This window comes from Rosa rugosa, chromosome 6 (genome assembly GCF_958449725.1).
Source record: "Rosa rugosa chromosome 6, drRosRugo1.1, whole genome shotgun sequence".
Classification (NCBI taxonomy): Eukaryota; Viridiplantae; Streptophyta; class Magnoliopsida; order Rosales; family Rosaceae; genus Rosa; species Rosa rugosa.
The window spans coordinates 42,817,401-42,839,684 of NC_084825.1; the positions used below are offsets into that span (position 1 = coordinate 42,817,401).

Genomic DNA, 22,284 nt, shown 5'->3' on the forward strand with positions numbered 1-22,284 from the left:
TAATCCAAAATCAATTAAGCAATCTCACATAAGCAACATAAAAATCAACATAAAGAAATCACAATTTTTATTCAAACATAGAAATTGGGCTTAAACTTTGCCCTTAATGTTATTGGTAACTAGAAACAAATTCCTACGAAATTAAATAAGGAAAAAGAATGAATTACACCGTGAGTTGGAGATGGAGATGGAGTGCTTGAAACGTTGAAATCTTGAATCTTGGAAGCAAGCCTTCAAGGTGGACGATGGAGGATATGATATTCCCGGCTCCTTCTTCTTCTTCTTCTTCTTACTTGAAAACGCAGAATTTTGCAACTAGAGAATGGAGAGAAAAATGGAATGGAAATGGAGAGACAAAGAAGATGAAATGGATGAAGGAATGTGTTTAGAGTGAGAGGAGAAGGTGTTTATATAGGGAAGAAAAAGAAGAGTGAAATGATAAATGGAAGAAAAATAATGAAAGTGGTTTGTAAAATATGGAAAAGATGGAGTAATGATGAAATGAAAGCAAGGCATGAAGGTGTAGAAGTATGGAAGTGATGATGATCTATTGGAGCAGAAAAATATATCCAAGGAAAAAGAGAAAAGCATCTAGCTTTCTTCATGTGGGTAGGAAACTTGAACATGTGGTGTTGAGCTGTTTTTAGATCAGTTTCTGCCCCTTTATTCCTTCAATTATTTCTCCAACAAGCATTCCCAATTTCACTATGACCTCTTCATAAAAAATGTTCCATTATGAGTGTAGATCACCCTGGTAAAATTTCAGATTTTTATTCCATGTGGTTGGGCCGAAAATGCTGCTGGACTCCTTACGGGTCCAGTTTTCCAGTTTTGCTTCTGCAGGAAATTGGGCTGACTGTTTGAAGGCCTTCCACTCAATTCTAGCTCTGGCACTCTTCATAAGAAACGATCCTTAGGATGTCTAGAATGGATCTGGAAAGTTTCAGCTCATTTGAAGTTCATTTGGTCCGGCGGCCGCTCCTTCTTCCTTGCTTGGCTTGGTTTCTCCTAGCCGGAGTAGGAAAATGTGTAAAATTGACCTTTTAGTACATTTCCAATTTTCTCCATCATTTATAGGTAATTATGGACCTAATGCTCATTTCATCATCATCTACTCCAATGTACCTAAAAAAATAGAAATTAAGTTAAAAATCGATTCGTTAAGGAATTAACTAAGCAAAATGTGAGGAATTAACTATTAAAATACCACATTAAAATGCTCCTATCAAATTCCCCCACACTTAGCTTTTGCTAGTCCCTTAGCAAAATCAAAAACTAACAAACCAAAAAGACTATGACACAAAACAAAGAAACCAACGAAAAAAATGACTAAGTATGGAAACAAAAACACAAAGACTCAAAGAAACCAAAAACGTAAAACACAAAGCAAAACACAAAGAAAAAAAATGTCACACATAAAAGAGTAAATTCAAAGACAAAGACCAAGATGTTGACATCACAAAGACCTCTATTGCCCTTTAACATATTGTCTCAGAAATCTCATACTTTCACAACACCAAGATTAGCACTCAATCAAGAATCAATGTTAAGCATTCGAGAGTTAATTAAAACATATGATCCACACATACACAAGTAGGACTTGGTTGTAATAATGGTGATTGGGGTTTAGCTTAGCATGCTTCAGACAAGTATGATTCATATCCTCACAAGGTATATCCACTCTTTCTTCTCTCAGATCAAGGCAATGCTTAAAAGCTTATAATCACTCATTTATATGTGAGAGAACATATTTTAAGGCAGTCAAATAGCTCACATATATAAGAAACGAAAAGCACTTTGTGAATATAATTTTTTTCAAAAGATCTCATGAAGGATATCAACTACTTGCACGAATGGACCCAAGCCATAGGTTCAACTCTTGTAACTCATCTCCACATCAAAGGCTGTCCCATCTTAAGGATCAAGAAGGTCCTCTCAAAGGTTGTAATGGGGCTAAGGCTCAAGGTTTAAAGAAATGAAAGGTAAGGATTATCAAAGTGTCCTAAAAACCTAGTAGAGCTCATATGAATGTAGAGATCTCGAAATATTTCACCAAGGCATTGCAAAAACGTCACTTCTCCATAGAGGTAATATAAGAGGGCCAAATGTCTTCATGTTGGGCCCAATCTTCAATATAAACTTCCCTTGAACTCTAGTGAAATGGACAAAGGCCAAATTTTTCTGTAGTGGGCCTTCAATTCAAAGCAAACTCCAAAATCACTAAGTATGGGGGATGAAAGTCCATAAACATATATATTTTTTTTTTTTCTTTTTCTTTTTTAGCCGTACACAATTTTTCTCTTTTCTTTTCATTTTTTCACGGCTTCAACATATCTTTTTCTTTATGGACAAGTCTATCCCCACACTTGAACTTTCACCTCTTCTCAATCTTCATCCTTAGCACCAAACCCATGTAGTATGTCTCAAAAGATAGCTCCACTAAGTTTTTAGAACAAAGGGTAGGATTATCACTATACTAAGGTTCAGGGGTTAAGGATTTTTAGGGTGATGAAAGAAAAGGCTTAATGTAGGCTCAAAGGGGTTTATCTAGGGGGGTCCCACGATGGGCACAAATGGGGACACAAGTTTATTTAGCAATGGTGGTAATTCCTAGAGAACCTCTATCCCTTCCAGAATCAGGGCCATGTATTGATATCACGTCTCAACAAGCACAAGAGCGAATTCTAGCATTCTCTAGTCAATTAAACTTAATCTATGGCAAGCAGTCAATCAAGATGAAAGAATAATGAGATCATCAAAACATCGCCAAGAAATTAAGAATATATTTTTCATTTCACTCCAAGAAAAAGGGACATGGTTCAATTATCTCACATGGATTTTATGAATCACAACTCATCTTAACATGCTCATATTCTGTACCAAGGTCATGCAATCCATATCCACTACAAGTGCATACATTTTTCATATATCTCAATTAACCAAAGAATACCATGTTAAAATCATCTCAATGTTGTGATCCTCTTTTAGCCTTAATTTCAGAGATATAAGCTCATCCTAGACAGTTAAAAGGGCATCCTATGACTCAAAAATAAAAACAAAGGACTAAGACTCAATAAATAAAATCAACGAAATTTTTTTAATTTTTGACATTTTTCGATTTTTTTGTATTTTCCAATATATATGACTCAAAATAAAAGACTCAAATATAAATCCCTTCCCCCACACTTAAATATTGCATTGTCCTCAATGTAATCAATCATAAGCATGCAATGAAACAAATAAGCATAGATAGAAGACATTTATGAAAATAAATCCTAAAATAAAAACAAAAGAGAAAAAATTAAAAAATAAAAAGAGATAGGGAAAGAGAAAGCAAATCTGTGTAGGCGGCTCCTCCACAGCTACGGTTGAAATGGGTTGCCTCCCATGCAGCGCTTAATGTTTAAAGTCTTTCAGCCTAGACTTGTACCTCCATTTACTCCTTTGGAGGAGCGGTATGCGGGCGAGTGGCAGCCTTCTTGCTGGTTTCAGCCTTCGGAGGAGGGTTCTGATGGAGTGACATAAATAAAAAAAAAAACGGGGGAGGCAAGGTTCGAAACCTTAACCTGCTACACGAAACCTTTGTCCCCAACCACTGGAGCACAAGCTGTGCTTAATATAATGTGTACAAATTTTATACTTATTATGTCATAAACGAACATAATAAAAATAAACGAGAGGCGAGGTTCGAACCTCAGACCTCTTGTACACGAACTTTACACTCAACCACTCGAGCACGGCTGCTCACGTTATTATCCATACCAATCCTTTTATTTAAACCAACTGTTTCAACTGTTTCAACAATTCGGCACAAAACATCCAAGACTGTTGCAGAAACCCAGCCCAACTCATCCAAAACTGTTTCAGAAACTCGGCCCATCATGTCCAAAACTGTTTCTGAAACTCGGCCCATCAGGCCTCCACCCACAGCTACAGTGATGCCTTGATCCGAGACAGGCCCAAGTACGGCCCACTTGTGTCACGGCTTATCCCTTCCGTGATTTACGGCAGTCAAATCTGCTTTCGGCTACAGCTGTCTGCCACAGCGCCTCGAGATTCCCTCGGTCCCCTTACACGCTCTCCACGCGCCAACAACTTTTCCGGGTTTCAGGGCGACTTTAATCCAACGCGTAGAATGAATCACAGGAATCGTTCATCCAACGGTGGAGATCTGCTCACCTCGCTCTATAAATAGGTGCATTCTGAGGGCGCAACTGTTCACTCCAAAGGAACGAAAATCTCTCCTGAGTTCCAGCCCCTCTCTCCCAACTCTTCAGCTTTCCTCTTCTTTCAAAACTCAAAATATTTCTTCTTCGATTCAATCCTTCTCTTCTGATCTTCTCTCCCATCTAGTTGATTCAATCCCATCTTTCCTCCGAACTTTCAGATCTCCAACACACCATCATCATCCTTAATCCCTTTAACAACAACTCCTTCAAACACTCGACAACTTTACTCTTCGATCTTCACATCCCCTCAACCCATCACCATGGAACCACGAACTCTGCAACTGATGGAGCTACAAACCCAGCAACAAATCGAGGATGGAGGAAACAACCAAGCAGCCGGGAGTAGTGCCAACACAGATTTCTGGCGAAGCCGTGCCAGGTGGGTTCCTACTCCAGATCAAATAAGGATCCTCAAGGATCTTTACTACGACAAGGGAGTTAAGCGCCCAACTACAGAGCATATTCACGAGATCTGTCTCCAGCTGAACCAGTATGGACATGTTGAGGGCAAGAACATTTATTTTTGGTTCCAGAATGTCAGGGCTCGAGAGAAGCAGATGAAGAGGTGCAATCAGGCTGCTCAAGTGCCCATGGGAACTAGTTCTCCTGGTACTGGTGGATCCATTGATCTCAATTTTGGGTCCACTGGTTCTACTGGTGCTGGTGGATCCATCGACATCAATTTTGGGCCAGCTGGTGGATCCACCGATTCTACTGGTAATGAATGATTTCTTGATTTAAAATTTGTTTCATATTCTTCCTCACACTTCAACACTAATACCAGTACAACTCTTTTGGCACAACAGGAGGACAAACATCCCAGCAACAACGAGGAGGAGATCACCAGGAGATTGAAACTCTTCCATTGTTCCCCATGCATGGTGAGGACATCTTGGGCATCATGAAGACTACTTCCGAGGGAGGTAGCGGTTATGGCGGTGGCTCTCACATTTCCCTTGAGCTCAGCCTCAACTCCTACAGAGATGCAGACATGGCTTAGTATAGAGTATTATTATTATTATTATTATTATTATTATTTTTTTTTTTTTTTTGTAAATAGCTGAAATTAATAAGACTGAATGAATGCATTTTTTTTTTTTTTTTTTTATTTTTTTTTTTTTAAAATTTTTTTTTTTTATTATTATTTTTTTTTTTTTGTAAAAAGCTGAATTTAATAAGACTGAATGAATGCATTTTATTTTATTTTTATTTTTATTTTTATTTTATTTTTATTTTATTTTTATTATTATTAAAAAATATAGGACTCAAAAATATTTATAGGACACAAAATGAAAGACAAAAATATTTATAGGATTCAAAATGAAAGACAAAAATATAAATCCCTTCCCCCACACTTAAATATTGCATTATCCTCAATGTAATCAATTAAAAGCATGCAATGAAATAAGTAAGCATATAGGGATGGAATTTACGAAAATAACTACTAAAACAAAAAGAAAATGGAGGAGTAAAAGGGGAAGAGAAAGCAAATCTGATTATATTCTGAATTGGGTTGCCTCCCAAGCAGCGCTTGTATTTTACGTCTTGCAGCCAGACGGTACCTACATTAAATAAAGTTAGTAACTTAATATTAACAAAGAAATACAAAAAAAATATAAACAAGTAACTATGAATTACAAACTACAAGTATAATTAACAAGTATTTTGTACACAAGACACAAGTTAGGTACACAAGTGAGTAAAAAAAAAACATGAAAAATATTTACACAAATGTTTTTTTTTTTTTTTTTTTTTTTTACCTTAGTGTATCACAACATTTTGTTACATTTTCTTTTGTCATAAATATTATTGATATCAAATCTAATTCCAAGCGGTAAATCAAGTGGACATGCGGCCCAAGTATAGTCGCCTAGACACAAAGTCCCTCCTACATCCGTTGGGCAACCTTACTGAAATGGCCAGGTAGGGGAGGACGAACACGAGAGGAAAAATCCATTTTGGCATGAGCTAGGCCCATTTGTAAGCACTTCTGGATTCAAAAACCCGTCATGAACGTTGTCCCCTTCCTAGACACCATCTCACATAGGATATTCTTACTAGGATGTAAAAGGTCCTAAGTGTGTTAGACAGTTCAATGAATGTTAATAAAGGCCGCCCTCAACCTTAAGGGACCTGAACTAGGTACCAATAAGGGGTTTAGGCCAATATTAATAAACACGACTTCACCTATTCCTTCTTTAATTTACAACTCACAATTAAACTCGTATTCAACAATATAAAAAAAACAACCTAGTTAATTTAAACTAAGTTTCAAACAGTTTATATACAATAATTATAAACAAAAACAAGTGATTTTTCAATTCCCCGGCAACGGCGCCAAAAATTGATACGCTCAAAGCAAGCGCATAATTTAACCCTGAAAACATCGTTAGTAGTATAAGCAAATAGGGATCGTTCTATTCCGGGGATTGAGGGTACACCTGTCATTGTCAAAAAAAAACAAATAAAGAATTAAAATAATAAAGTAAAAAGTATTATGTACAAAAATAAAATAAAGAATAAAAATATATACAAGTTAATATAAAAAGGGGGGTTTTGAGATTATAGAATTGGAATTAAAATTAAATGAAATAAAGAAAGTGTAAAAACACATATACAAGGGTGGAACACAAGAAACAAAGATCAAAACTACAATCATATGAATGAAATCCAATTACAATTCCTATAGTTGATTATCTATGTCATGAGAAATAAGTTGACCATGTGAAACATTCGAAGCAAATGATTTCCCATATTTTACTTTCCTTGAATATTTAATCTAAGTGAAAGCACCTAAATTAAACCTATTGAACATGCAATCATAGTCTAGAAAACTAGCTAATCAAGAACACATTCAATGCATGAAGAACAAAGAAATGATGTCAACCAAAGTGCACAACCTAGTATGAAAAAGTCCATCTATTTGCAATCCTCCTTAATTGATTTCGACTTTTGTCCAAAGCCTTTACTACTTAAATCTAGCACCAATTACATGCATATATCCTAAGTTGGCCATCAAAGAACACGTACATATAAAAGTTTTCCGTAATCCAAAATCAATTAAGCAATCTCACATAAGCAACATAAAAATCAACATAAAGAAATCACAATTTTTATTCAAACATAGAAATTGGGCTTAAACTTTGCCCTTAATGTTATTGGTAACTAGAAACAAATTCCTACGAAATTAAATAAGGAAAAAGAATGAATTACACCGTGAGTTGGAGATGGAGATGGAGTGCTTGAAACGTTGAAATCTTGAATCTTGGAAGCAAGCCTTCAAGGTGGACGATGGAGGATATGATATTCCCGGCTCCTTCTTCTTCTTCTTCTTCTTACTTGAAAACGCAGAATTTTGCAACTAGAGAATGGAGAGAAAAATGGAATGGAAATGGAGAGACAAAGAAGATGAAATGGATGAAGGAATGTGTTTAGAGTGAGAGGAGAAGGTGTTTATATAGGGAAGAAAAAGAAGAGTGAAATGATAAATGGAAGAAAAATAATGAAAGTGGTTTGTAAAATATGGAAAAGATGGAGTAATGATGAAATGAAAGCAAGGCATGAAGGTGTAGAAGTATGGAAGTGATGATGATCTATTGGAGCAGAAAAATATATCCAAGGAAAAAGAGAAAAGCATCTAGCTTTCTTCATGTGGGTAGGAAACTTGAACATGTGGTGTTGAGCTGTTTTTAGATCAGTTTCTGCCCCTTTATTCCTTCAATTATTTCTCCAACAAGCATTCCCAATTTCACTATGACCTCTTCATAAAAAATGTTCCATTATGAGTGTAGATCACCCTGGTAAAATTTCAGATTTTTATTCCATGTGGTTGGGCCGAAAATGCTGCTGGACTCCTTACGGGTCCAGTTTTCCAGTTTTGCTTCTGCAGGAAATTGGGCTGACTGTTTGAAGGCCTTCCACTCAATTCTAGCTCTGGCACTCTTCATAAGAAACGATCCTTAGGATGTCTAGAATGGATCTGGAAAGTTTCAGCTCATTTGAAGTTCATTTGGTCCGGCGGCCGCTCCTTCTTCCTTGCTTGGCTTGGTTTCTCCTAGCCGGAGTAGGAAAATGTGTAAAATTGACCTTTTAGTACATTTCCAATTTTCTCCATCATTTATAGGTAATTATGGACCTAATGCTCATTTCATCATCATCTACTCCAATGTACCTAAAAAAATAGAAATTAAGTTAAAAATCGATTCGTTAAGGAATTAACTAAGCAAAATGTGAGGAATTAACTATTAAAATACCACATTAAAATGCTCCTATCAGTTACCCATGCGCTTATCAACGAGCATCCAGTGTATATAAAGTGTATGATTCTTCAAGTACTTAGTATCAATTCGTATATCCCATATTCAATGCACAAAGGACCGGGGATTTGAAGTTTTTTATGGTAACTTTGATAGTGAATGAGATAATCACTATACGTTATCTGTTTATCATACTTTCTGGAAAGAAATATTGATGACGTACATAAGGACGTGATTCATTCACTCGCTTATATACGCGCTACATACTTCAAGTTGTTCAAAAATAGTATTGATTCTTACATCCTATATTGCACATTAAATAATATCGGATGGTTTAAAGTGTTTTTGATAACTTTTATTCTATCTCACTATCTCGAAAAGAAAGTATAACGCACTAGTTCACTCACATAAAAATTGTTACGTTACGTCACCCGCGTGTCCACCGCACGATAAAATTATTACATTGCCTCACGCTCACATCTTTGCGCGTCCAGAGTATATGCGATATACTGTGTTTTTTTTTTTTTTTTTTTTTTAATAAATAACTCACGAGTTTAGAGTTACATACATCTAAACCCAAGTGAACTGACATCTCTTAATTTTGCTAACTCCCCTTATGTCAACATATTATAGATGTACATATGATTCTAATAACTCATTACTAAATCAAGACGGATAGAATTTACTTGCCTAACCAAATTAAAAAACTATAGTCATTGATTGTTACATCCTAGCAGTAATATGTGAATGTAAATAATTTACCAAACCTGGCCAAAACCATCTCGACCCAGAAAGAAAATCTCTAAATCATATTAATCATTTTCAAATACGAGTAATTAAAGAATTACGATGATTTTCCAAATAAACCCGAACCGAATTCTGACCAAAAACCCTATCCAATTTCAAAAGGTTCCCCTCTCAAACGAATTGCATGAGTTGTGATTGATATAATGCCAAAAAAGCCTCTCTGGTTTTAATTGCCCCATTCAACAGCACCAAGTTTTTTCCATGTATAACAGCCCAAACGCGTTTTTGTAAAAGAGAATAGTCGCTGTTTTGGGGAAAAACAGAGGGCAAGAGTGCGCGTGGGATAAGCGCGTGTGATTACTCATTTATTAGATGAAAAAAAGAAAATCCATAAAAAGAAAAAAAAGGAAAGAAAAAAGTGCCCCCGTTGGTGCTATAAGTAATTCCCCTTCCCCAAACACTCCTCATCACACAACAAAAATGAGCTCTCCTGATATGAAAAACTCTAAGCAAAATTCTGAGCGAGAAGAGGTAAACACTAAACACTTCTGTTTCAAACCACTGCTTTAAAGTTTCAATACTCTGAAGCATTACAAGAGCATCGCATTCTTAAATTTATTTCTTCTTCTTCGTTTTTCGCTGTGTGTTTAATTTTATGCGTTTTAATGGGGGAGGAATTGAAAAAGGTGTGAGAGGGAGCGGTGAGGGGGGCGTGGGACCCGTGAGCCCAATGAGAGAGAAGGGGAGAGAGAGAGAGAGATAGAGAAGTCTTCAACATCACGATAGTAAAAGACAGCTAGCAATGAAGGTTGAGGCTCACCTACCATTTACACCCCTTCTCCTTCCTTTTTAGCCTTTCTCCTTCTCCTCTCTCCTCTTTCAAACCTCACTCCTCACCTTCAAAAACTCAACCCCCTTCTCTCTCTCTCTCTCTGAACAGGGTTTTAGTTCAGTAGCACTAGCTAGATAACACCAAAGCCTCAAAATTTCCCAGAGACTTCATTTGTCTCTTTTAGGCGGGAGAGTCTTGGTTCATCCACTGGTTCATTTCCCAAAGGTTTGCCCTCCTCTGCATTTTTCTCTCATTATTTCCCTGTCGGCGTTCTCAATTCTCCTCACTCCGTTTGGTTTCTCGGAAAATGACGTGGAAATCTCAAAATTTCCTTTCTTTCCGGCTCTCGGTTTCCGAGGAATTATTGCTCGGAAATTCGAACCCTGGTTAATTTTGTTTTCTGCCGGAATTCGGAACCCAGAAAATTCTCAATTTTGATTTTTTCCGGGTACCAAATAATTGAAAATTCCTTTTTCCGGGAAAGCGAAAGTTTGAGTTTCGGGGACCAGCTGGCCTGGTTCTGGATTCCCATACGCCATGTGTGATTGTTTTCTCCTTTACTGAAAGCTCCATTTCGAAAACCATGATTTTCGCCTTAATTTAATCCCCAACCTTTACTCTTTTTCTCTCTTTTCACCCCAATAAACAGTGTGAATTACGCAAAGTAAATAAACCCCTCTATTCACCTTTACGTTAATCACGGTTCGCATTGTCAAAATTTAACCAAAGACGCTGATTTTGACTCTTCTCTCTCTCTCTCTTTTTTTTTTTCTTTGTTTTTCAGGACAAAATGATCACACCCAACTTCGTCGACGAGATTGACTGCGGAAGCTTCTTCGATAACATCGACGACCTCATGGAGGACGTCGACTCCGTCCTCGGCCCCGCCCCCGACTGCAACTCCGCCTTCCCTTCCTCCCTCTCCCTCTGGGACGGCCACTCCTCCGCCGCCCCGCCTCTCCCGCCTCCCGACGCCGCCGTATTCTCCGGCAACGGCGACTCCGACTTCTCCTCCGAGCTCCCCGTTCCGGTGAGTCACTCACTTTCGCTTTGCTTACGTGGCAGTCCTCAGTGTCGGTTTTCACGGGATTGCCGTGAATGGCGACGTCATAAAGTTGAATTTTCAAGGATAGATTTTTTTTTCTTTTCCGTTTTTGTTTTTTATTTATTTTTAAAATTTTTTGGTAAAAAGTTAGAATTGGACGTGCCAGGCTGGCAGTCCCCGCGTAAAGGTGGTTTGTATGGTATGGTCTGCATGTGTGGTATCATGTGGTGGTTGTTTGTCTTGGGATCATTGAGGTTCGAGGATATTTTTGTCTTTTCGAATGATTGGGTGAAGAAAAGGTGAAACGGTAAAAAAAAAGAAAAAGAAGAAAACAATTGAAATCAAATCCCTCCTTTGCGAGGGTATTTTAGTCATTACACGACACCATTTTGAATGTCGGTGGGGTACGTAAATAATTGGGGGGTGTCGTCAGTCACGTGACTTGTCATGTGTCATACATCATCACCTTGATGTTAAGTTGTTAACCATAGATATTAATTGAGTTGTACTCAACTGAAATTGTGACTCAGTTTTATTTGATTAATTAAAGAATTATTTTACTTTCGAAATGAGGTTTGATTAATTAATGAGGTCAAGTTTGATTGTGTGTTGGGTACGAGTTTCTGATTGTATTGTGTTGCAGTATGAAGAGATGGTTCATTTGGAATGGCTGTCCAACTTTGTTGAGAATTCCGAGTACTCTGGCGGAAACCTCACCATCAACAAGCAACAGGAGTCTTCCCTGGTCAACAAGGAGTCTTCCCACCAACAGTTCCAGACCTCCAGCCCCATTTCTGTGCTTGACAGCAGCAGCTCCTGCTCGGGCGAGAAGAATGTGCTTGAAGGATCGATTGCTCCTGGCAGGCGGGGACGTGCTAGAAGCAAGCGTCCACGCCCTGCCACCTTCAATCCTCGCTCGGCAATTCAACTGATTTCCCCTGCTTCCTCTGTTTCGGAGATTGACAACCCTCTGCAGCAGCATTCGTTGTTTGCCCCTAAGGTGTTTTCGGACTCTGAGAACTTTGCAGAGTCTCGTCCTGTGGTGAAGATGCCCAAACAAGCTTCCGGGGAGCAGAAGAAGAAGAAGAGAATCAAGTTGCCCCCTCCCCCTAAGGTTCCAGGGGAGCTGAATGAGGATACCCCAGTGCAGGGATCGGTCAGGAAGTGCTTGCATTGTGAGATTACCAAGACACCCCAGTGGAGGGCAGGCCCAATGGGGCCGAAAACCCTTTGCAATGCCTGTGGAGTGCGCTACAAGTCAGGCAGGCTCTTCCCTGAGTACCGTCCTGCAGCTAGTCCGACTTTTGTTCCGGCCTTGCACTCCAATTCCCACAAGAAGGTTATCGAGATGAGAACCAAGGGTGGCGAGATGGCTGCTGTTCCCGATAACAGCATCCCAGAACTCATTCCGAATAACAACAGCAGCATTTCGCTGGATTACATGTGAGGGGAGGAAAGGCAAGACTTAGAGGATAATGTTGCTTAGTTTGGAGACTTCTCTCTCGTCCTCAGTTATGTTATTTGTCTTTCGTTGTCATTTCATTTCTTTGTTCATTGGTTTTTGTACAGGGATGGGAATGGGGGGAGAATAGGAGCCATAGATGACCATATATTTAGCTAGTAGAGGAGAGAGAGACCTGAAAACAAAAAAGGGGTAGAGAAAGTGATGCAAGCTTAATGGTAGAAGAGAAAAAGAGCCTTTAGGTTTAGTGACGATGATGGCGTAGTAGGTTCTTAAGGTTATATTAGGTGTTGTTGAGAGTCTAGTCTGTCTTGTCTCCTTTTGAATTCTTTTTCCTTTTTCTTCCTTTGCAAGGGAATTCTTTTTGCAGTTCATTTGTAGTTGGAACAATTCTGAAATGAGTACCTGGAATTTGAGATTTCCTTTGCACTTATTTTTTTCGGTTTTTTGATTAGCCTAAAATCTATCTATTTGTTCAAATGTTGCTGGTTTGAAAGTATCTGTATTATAACAGTGCTTTCTGAACAAAATTTCCCAAAAGGTTTTGGTACATTCCTATCAAGATTTGGTACACATTTCAAATTTCAAAGAGGGCCATGAACAACTGAGGAGGATTGAGAACAATTAATGTAAATAATACAAGGCACATGGTTCCTTGGGATGGTGACAAAGCAAAGCAAATGGGGAATGGTTGGAGTCTGGTTGGCTTTGGAAATTAGTACCTAAAGTCCAATAAACTCTATCACAGCACTTGAGCCACCACCCCTCTTGTTCATAGGGAGCCACCACCCCTCTTGTTCATAGGGACCCAAAAGTCATCTAAATGAGTGTGACAGATGGTCCTGGATGAAATGGCTAAATGCTCGTAGCTCATCTATTCATCTAAGGCAAGAATGAAAGGTGCAAAAGGAAAAGTTTTCAGGTCCATTTGCTCCGCAAATTTTGGGAGGCTTTTCGATTCCTTTTAGGGTTTTGGTTTAGGGGTTGGAAGCTTCATACTCTATGTGCTGCCGTTGGTTTGGATGTGATTAGCTCTGAGTTTGGCACTTGCGTAATGTTTTCTCAACAGATTAACTATGATTTTTAGGCCCCATATGATGCTAGGATTCATGACTCATGAGCTAATATATAATGGTAGGCTCCGGTTGCTTCAAGGTTAGTCAACCACTAAATGATCAAAACAAGAACGGCCTCTTGTTTTTTTTTTGTACGTAGCTGGTAGCAGATAAATGAAAGAACGAGTTTGATCAGACAAAACCCTTTAGGTCATTCTATAATGGATGGATTAAGCAAGCTTCACATGCCCATCTGACATAACAAACTCATCAAGTTAGGAGTTGGGACTTTATCACTTTAGTAACTGGCAATTAGTATTGGCAGGTTGAGACCCACAAAATAAAAGAAACATAATATCCTCTCACTATGCTAGGGTTACTGATGAGGAGTGCATTTGGCTAGAGGGGAGACCTAATAAGTAATAAGGAATGTTTCTATCGAGGATTGTTGTACTTCTTCATTGGGTTTAGATACTGCGTTCCTTGTTGCGCTTTCTTTGAACTTAAATATTGGCGTGGCGCTAAACCTAAACTCTCCCGGCTTGACTAGGTTCCGATATGACCAAGGGATTTTGGGGAGGGTTAAAACTCATAATTGAAAATTGTAGCTGAGGGTTAAATGTCAAGGGCTTTGGCAACACGTCTCAATCTGACCAAACGCAACCAAATGAAAGATAAAGATGAGCTTTTAATCACCAGCAATGATAGAATTTAGCACATATCAATCATTCCAGTTAATTGCTTTCATTTTCTTAATAAGCTATTGACTCGATGTCTAATCATATGAAATGATATCCAACTCAGTCTCAAAATACATGTTTTAAGTTATGCTCGATTAAGGGAACGTTTTGATAGGACGATTGAATAGGCAAAACACAAAAACAATTTGTGTGAAAAATGAGAATGTGGTCTATTCTCACTTCTCCATCTAGAATGAAACGCCTGGCCAACCTAATAATTTCTGGATTTAAATAAATGGGGGATGTGGTGGTTAAACCTAATTGGGATGAGTTTTTGGGTTTTCAGTGTAAGAAATGCTACTGGCATTTCAGCTTCAATGATGGGTATTTTGCAGAAAATATGGCCAAATTTATGGGATTGATTTAATGTGCAAAATCAACCCCGTAAAATTGACTTCGTGGTAATGAAGGAATATGATGACCCAAAATTGAACTAAAAATGCTTTCAGACTGTCCAAATTGGCCATAGGTAGGGTTGGACTATGCAAGGATATAATAGGATGCTGCATTTTCAGCCTTATGAATTCATGTCAATTGAAATGTGTAATTGATTGAAAACAAAATGAAGAAATGTGCACAATCATATCAACAATAATGACACTGAGATGGTCCATCTCAATGTTGAAATTTAAACTTATTCAGTACCACTAGTACTAGGGAAGTTTTTGTGTTCTTTTTAACTATGCAAGGTTGTGGTAGGACATCTAAAAGAACATAAAAGGCTAATAGGGATTGGATCTCTCTTTGTAATCATCGTGCTAAGCTAAATTTTGATGGTTCAGTTTGTTGATTTTGTTCTTAGAGATTATGGTGATAAAATTTTAGGTGTTAGTTCTATTTCGATCAACTGGTTATACTTTTGTCTTATAAAAATTAGGTCTTAAATATGGTTTGATGCGGACTACCAGATTGCATTTGTCTTCTTCATAAGTAGAATGTGATTTCGGTTTGATTAAGATGTTAAACGAGGAACCACTATTCGTCTAAGACATTCATCATATGAGCTCTAAGGTTCATCAATTCAAGTTCTCTCATGTATCTTGGGAAGCCAATATGCTTGCTTGTAGTGTTTGCAAATAGGTCATAAACATCAGAAATCTTGCATTTGGTTTTCAAATTTTGCTAGGAAGGTAAAGATACAACTCTTTTAATGCTTGGATGGTTAAGATCTCTCAAAGATATAAACTATAACATCATCGTTGGGCATCCTAGCTTGGTGAACCCTTCCTTTTTCTCTTTATTGGGTCCAATGGTGAAGCCTTCCTTGTAATATCAAAACAATTTGGTCTCATATAGTAGAGAAATAAATAAAGATCCATTCATTGTCTTAGTGCTTTAGGTTTTGAAGACATATAGAAGAATTATTCTCTTAAGGGGGTCTTAGAATTTGGCCTACCAAGGTGTGTATTAAGTAGAAGTTTAACTTTCCAAGTCTAGGCCGAGGTGTAGAGATCATATTCTTGATATTATTAAAATCCTCTTGTTAGTTTTCCAAGTCCAGACTGGTAATTAGGCTGGACCCCTTGGGCCTAATTCTATTGCTAATCCCAATTTTAGTTGGGGCTAGAAGGTTGGGTTATACACTACTTATACTACTCTTGAATATTGAAGTAGGGCTGTTAATGGGGTTGTGTCGGGTTGAGTTTGTATTGAGTCAAGGTATTTGACGTGTCACAAGATACAAACCCAAACCCAACCTATTTAATAATCGTGTCAAAAATTTAAATCCAAACCCAACCTATTTATTAATCAGGTTACCTGTTTCCAACCCGCTTAACCCATTTAATAAATAGGTCATGTCGTGTTAGACAAAAATGACTCATTTAAGGGTTAACAATGCGACCCATTTAACTAAAAAAATGCACAAATTGATTAAATTCACTAAAAACTCCACAAGACGAAGAATATAAATAATTATATATAATTCATAAATAATTAAATCCAATAATTATAAAGCAAAATATTTCAAATTGTCTAATCTTATGATCATATACTCCAAACATGCAAAATTTCAAGAAGAAGTATAGCATAATCGGGTTAATTTCGTGTTGGCGGGTTGACTTGTGGCCAACCCATTTATTAAATGGGTCATGGCGGGTTGACCCACGGCCGACCCGCTTTTTAATCGTGCGGGTTCAACCCGCTTTATTTCGTGCGGGTCTCGAGTCGTGTTATCGGATCGTGTTAGAATTGACATCCTTATATTCAAGGATCGTCTATGAGATTGTCATTATGATATGCATCTTACATATCTCTCCATCAGATCGCAGGCACATCTTTTGCGCTAAAGCTTAAAGACTTAAAATGACAACATGAACCAGAATAACCCAAGTTCCTTATTGTAGGACTTTGGGGAACACCTTTTGACGGCCAATTAGTCACTCTAAAATTCATTCCAAATAGAATTACGGTCAAGCTATGCTCCTTCGTCTTTGAGACTCAAACGCCGTGGACCTTGGCGGCGCTGTGCTAAAAACTATATCTCTCGTACGTCATCGATTTCCGAAAAAGTTCTTGTTCCATGTGTGTTGATGTCTGTTTGTGCATTGTGCTAGTTCTCTTGTTGGTTTTGGTCTAATAATAACCTAGCTTGTTTCTTGTCATAAAGGTGAGAAGTTGCATTGAACTTGTGATGATCTTAGACCATCTAACAAATAAGAACCAAATCTGAAACTAGCTATGGACTTCGCCTCTTGATTACCATGTAATATTTGTGACTTGTGATTTAGATCGAGATCCTAATTAACACAGTAGAGTTTAGAGCATCTCCAATGGAGATGTCTTTTGCCACATGACAAGTCCAACAATTACTTTTGACATATTAGGTTTCTCCAACCTATATCTATATGTCAATTCTAAGATGACAAAAGACATTTCCTTTCAGATGTCAAATTTGACCATTCTATTTCCCAATATCAATTCACTATTCACCGAGAGAAAGAAAAAAAAATTGAACAAATTTTTTGACATGATGGTTGGAGCTAAGATTAGCCAAAATGTCAAATTTAAAACAAGTCAATTTCGCCAAGTTATATGTCAAATTAAATTTGACACAAGCCAAAAGAATCTCAATTAGAGATGCTCTAGGCCCAATATGTAATTATGGTCAAATGTATTTTTCCCTAATGAAACCTCCCAAAGTCTGTATTGTACCTAGTTCTTCATCCCACTGTGGGGAGGCCTCCGAGTTTTGCTGAGCGACCTCGATGGGCTAAACCTAGGTTTCGTGGAGTGGCGGCGGCGCTCTTCCCTCAGGCAAGGCGACGACCGTGGGAGTGACGAGGTACAGCGATGGCGCGGGGCTGGTTCTAGGCGACGATCGTGGGGTGCGGCGGGAGTTTTTTCGATCGGAGGTTTTTCTGGTCGGAGGCTTCTCTGATCGTTTTTCGAAATCGATCCACCATTCGGCGACGACGGATTGTTGTTTCGATCTGGGCTGCGTTCGGGTTTTGAGGATCAGAATCTGAGCGAGACGGCGTCTGTTTGCGGCGGGCTTCCGGGTGCTTTGAGGCGGTGAGCTTGTAGTTGAGGGGACCAGGTTGCGTCGGAAAAGGGAGGCGGCGTCTGCTTGCTAAGGCAGGTCGGGGTCGGGGTCGGGCTTCTCTTTCGAACGATGATGGTGGAGGAGCGAGGCCGGCTGCCGGAGTGATGGGTGGACGGCTGTTTCTCGATGGCCGGTGCTAGGCCGATCTGCGGGGTGGAGTGGAGTGGGTGGGTTTGGGCTCTGGGTGTTGGGCCTTGGGCCTCAACCTGCCTAGGTTTAGGGTTTAGGCTTGGGCTTGGGATGGGTTGTTGAGGAGTGACTTTGTCCGATACTATCTTAGCTTGAAGTGGGTTTCTGTGTTGGTTGCTGCGATGTACACCATGGAGGTCTTAGGCGTCAAAAGTTTCCAAAACAGAGCTTTGATCTAAGGTTGTGTAGGCGTAGGTTTTTGTTGTTGTTTTCTTTTTTGAATAAGTGAGCTTTGCTCACCTTTTTTTCCTTGCAGTTCCTTTAGGTTTTGTAGTTTTTGGTTAGGAGTTTCTTTGGCTGCTCTGACAGTCTGTATTGTGCTTGAACCTGTATTATGAGTGGTTTCTTGATTTCTTGAAACCCTCAAGCTTGACACAGTGACATTGTTATTTAATGGAACCTGATTCCGTTCTCTTCAAAAAAAAAAAAGTCTGTATTGTACCTAATTAGTACAAGGAGACCCAAGTTAAACCTGTATTAATCCGTTTAATAATTAGGCTCTTTTTGAAGAAGCCGGCGCCTTTTACTTCTTCTCTATTGTGGTGTCTCAGATGCTGAAAATCAAAATTCATAAACATTAGTAACAAAATGCGGGATGAAAAATAAGCAAGTGTTTTTTTTTTTTAACAAAATGTAATTAATAAAACAGTAATTACCAGTAATATATTGTACACTATGTTCAGCACTGATAGAAGTAGAAGCAGCTGCAACCTCAATCGCACTATTATCACCAATCCTTTGCTCGAATTTGATGAATTAGATTGAGCAATTACAGAAACAGAAGGATAATGAACAATTTTTTCATTGCAGAGAGACATATTTCTTTTACTTTTTCTTTATCGTAATGCCATATCTGAACATAAAATATGAATTATTAATATAATAGTAATGTATTCATATTTATTGTAACCATGGTATAAATTATGTATACTTGTTATTAAGAATTTGATGCTGAAATGATTTCGCTTAATTGTAAATGTCCCTGAGCAAGGAACATATTTTTTAGATGTAATATATCAAATTTGATAGATAAGTCTTGTTATAGATGAACAGTCCTCTTGAGAAGACTACCTAAACACAGGTACCATGTGTATTTGGGCAGAGATGCGCATATTGAGTGCACAATTTTTTATTATCAAACAATAAATGCAATCTAGTTATTCAAGAATTTGTGGATTTCAAGGCTTGAGGTAGGCCTCATCATTTAGCCCTTTGGCCCTAAGCCTGCCCTAAACCAGCTCGGCCCGTAGGGCCGAAGCCCGACCCGGCCCTTGCATTAGGGCGGGCCGGCCCTACCCTTTCTCAAATAGGGTAGGGTAAGGGTCATGCAAATGAAACCCGGCCCTACCCTACGGCCCGGCCCGTTTGAGCCCGTTAGGGCCAAGCCCGACTCGGCCCTTTAAGCCTGCCGAATTAAGCCCTAATAATTTTCTATTTTTTCTATTTTTTAAATATGTTTCTCTTTAGTCTATAACATACAACTTATCTCTTTTTTGTAATTGATTTCCTAAGCTTTATTTTCTTTAATTTTTGTTTCCTTTGTTAAACAACAATTAATTTTGGGAGATTTAGAGAGATAGTTAATTGAATATAGGGTCCGGATCAAGGGACACATAAATTTACACAATTTTTGACACTGCTTATAGACCATTGGATTTTAAATCTTTTAATGGCTAAGATTAATGGTGTGAACGATGTCAACATATCAGAAAATGACAGGGCATATGACATGGCATCAATTTAATTTTACAATAATGAAATTGGATTAGACTTTATTTCAAAAAAGAAAACAAAATTAAATTACATTACATTAAATTTTTCTTTTTATAAATAGAAAATGAACATAAGTATTACAACTAACAAGTTAATTGAGTAGATGTACAGAAGAACACAATTAAAAAAGAAGAAAAGGAAAAAAAAAACACATGAACAAGAACGCCCAGATGAAGAACCGTACCCTATCTCTATCTCAATTAGTAATTAAACTAGTTTAATCCATGAATTTGTCAGTATCAATTTGGTATTAAAACTAGTTGAATCTTGTTTTGTTTCCCACGCTACATAACAAAATTTCAGTTTTGATAGTTTGATTAGCCCATAAACATTGTCAGCAAGAGGCTAGGTTCTGTTAGAAAGTATATATGAGAACTTGATCAAATCCTCTTGAAGAAAAAGAAAAACACATCTCATTAGGAACTTAAGAGAAGAAACACCTCCAGACCTATATAGTTGAAGTCCCTAATCCTTATGAAGAGAAGTGAATGGAGGCTAACAATATGATAATTAATATATCAATGAGAGGAGTAGTTGAAATAAGAAGTTTATTAAAAGAAAGGAGAAGAACGACTAATAGCTTCTTTGACTAATTGTATAAGATGAAATTGGGCAAGGGAAACAGAATCCAATCCATACTTTTGATACCAGCTTGGAGAAGACGATAGAGATATACAAGAGCTAGGGTTCTTTGTTTGTTTGTTTTTTTTTTTTTTTTTTTTTGAATTAATGATATCTCATTTATAATCGCATGCCAAGAAGGCCATTACATACCCACCCGCTGTCACATAACAATGGACAAGACAAGGATTCGTGGGAGAGCCACAGTGGTACATAGGATAGACCAACTATATTCGAACTTATCGCACAACTTATTCAAAGCAAGCCTATAACCATGGAGAAATTCTAGACCATAGTAAATAGGCATAGTTCCTTGAAAAAAACTAAATCTTCTCCTTGCCTTCCAAGAGGGGACTAGGAGGTTTGGTTGTGTCCATCCTCTTGGATCCCAAATCCGAAACCCTAGGGAGCCAGAGTCCATTAGCTTGGTCCGCACTTGGGCACAACTCCAATTCCAGCCAGCTGTGGACCCCCAGAACAATTGAGGCAGCCCAATATATTTGGGCCCCAATACTGATTTGGACACCCAAACCAATTTTGGCACCCAACCCGTTCTGTCATCCGCTCTGCCGCCGGTGAACAACGCCGCTCCGGCCTTCATCCTCTGCAAGAGCCTCAATGCCAGGACAGTTCGGACTGCCGATCCAGCAGATCGGAGAGCAGTAAAAAGAGCAAAAGCCCGGAGCCCCGCTCCCACCATTCTTCTAAGGGATGCAGAAACCATTGTTGTCGTCAGTTCATGCCGGAAAACAGAAAATCCAGCCTGAAAACCTGGCTTTAGCCACCGGTCAACAGCAATTCCAGAAGCCTTGAGACGTGCTCTTCGCGGTCGGGCTCTACCCACCACCGCTTGTGTTGGTTCCCTCGACCACTCGGCACCGATGACACCCCCATCTCCTCTGACGTCGCCTTGGTTTGGCGTGGTGAAAGAGAGAGTTTGATATACCGCCTCAACAAAGGGGGATCTTCGTTGGGGAGTTGTCAAAAACAATTGACATTGATTTGTCTCCAGGAGATTGCAAGAGGCAGAGAGTGAAGCCTTGCTTGCCGTTAACGTCAGCGCCGTGCGCCTCCGATGGGGCCCCAGGCCAAAGTGGCGGCTAGGGTTTAGAAAACGGACTGGGAGGCGGAGAGCCATTCCATAACTCATATTGTACTGCCAATTGTGCTAGGGTTCTTTGTTTGTTGTTTATGTTTTTCTGGGAGGTATTCATCTAATTGCATTTTTTTTTTTTAAAGAAAAATTCAATCTAATCTAATTTTTTTTTTTCCTGAAAGGTTATTCTAATCCAATTTCGTTATTGTGAAATTAAATTGATGCCATGTCATATGCCCTGTCATTTTCTGATATGTTGACATCATTCACACAATTAATCTTAGCCATTAAAAGATTTAAAATCCAATGGTCTATAAGAAGTGTCAAAAATTGTGTAAATTTATGTGTCCCTTGATTCGGACCCTTGAATATAACCATCTTAACTAATATTTATAAATGTTAACCACTGCAAGTGGCCTAGTGGTTCTTGCCTAGTTGGGCCGGCCCTAACCCGGCCCATGATGACCCTAAGCCCTAAAATTTAGGGTAGGGCCGGCCCTAACCCGGCCCATGATGACCCCTAGCTTGAGGGCAGCCGCACCAGCCAATTTCAAAAAAAAAAAAAAAGAATTTGTGGATTGTGTGGAAATAGTTTTTCTATTGGAACCTCCAAATTTACTCACTTGACTTCTATGCTTTTTACACATCTTATCAAATTTTCAAATACTAAATTTACTCATTAAACCTCACTAAAC

General features: G+C 38.6%; 1 protein-coding gene across 2 annotated transcripts; it reads left to right on the forward strand.

The window, feature by feature from the left end:
• Nucleotides 1–9,642: 9,642 nt before the first annotated feature.
• LOC133714389 (GATA transcription factor 8) lies at nucleotides 9,643–12,989 on the forward strand. 2 transcript variants are annotated; one of them, XM_062140497.1, is made up of 3 exons: nucleotides 9,643–9,763; nucleotides 10,849–11,094; nucleotides 11,753–12,989. In XM_062140497.1, exons 1-3 carry the CDS (start codon nucleotides 9,713–9,715, stop codon nucleotides 12,554–12,556), a joined length of 1,101 nt encoding a protein of 366 aa, XP_061996481.1. In that variant the 5' UTR covers nucleotides 9,643–9,712; the 3' UTR covers nucleotides 12,557–12,989. The 2 variants fall into 2 exon arrangements, with proteins under 2 accessions (XP_061996481.1, XP_061996482.1); XM_062140498.1 differs by lacking the exon at nucleotides 9,643–9,763 and adding an exon at nucleotides 10,055–10,289.
• Nucleotides 12,990–22,284: the final 9,295 nt, after the last annotated feature.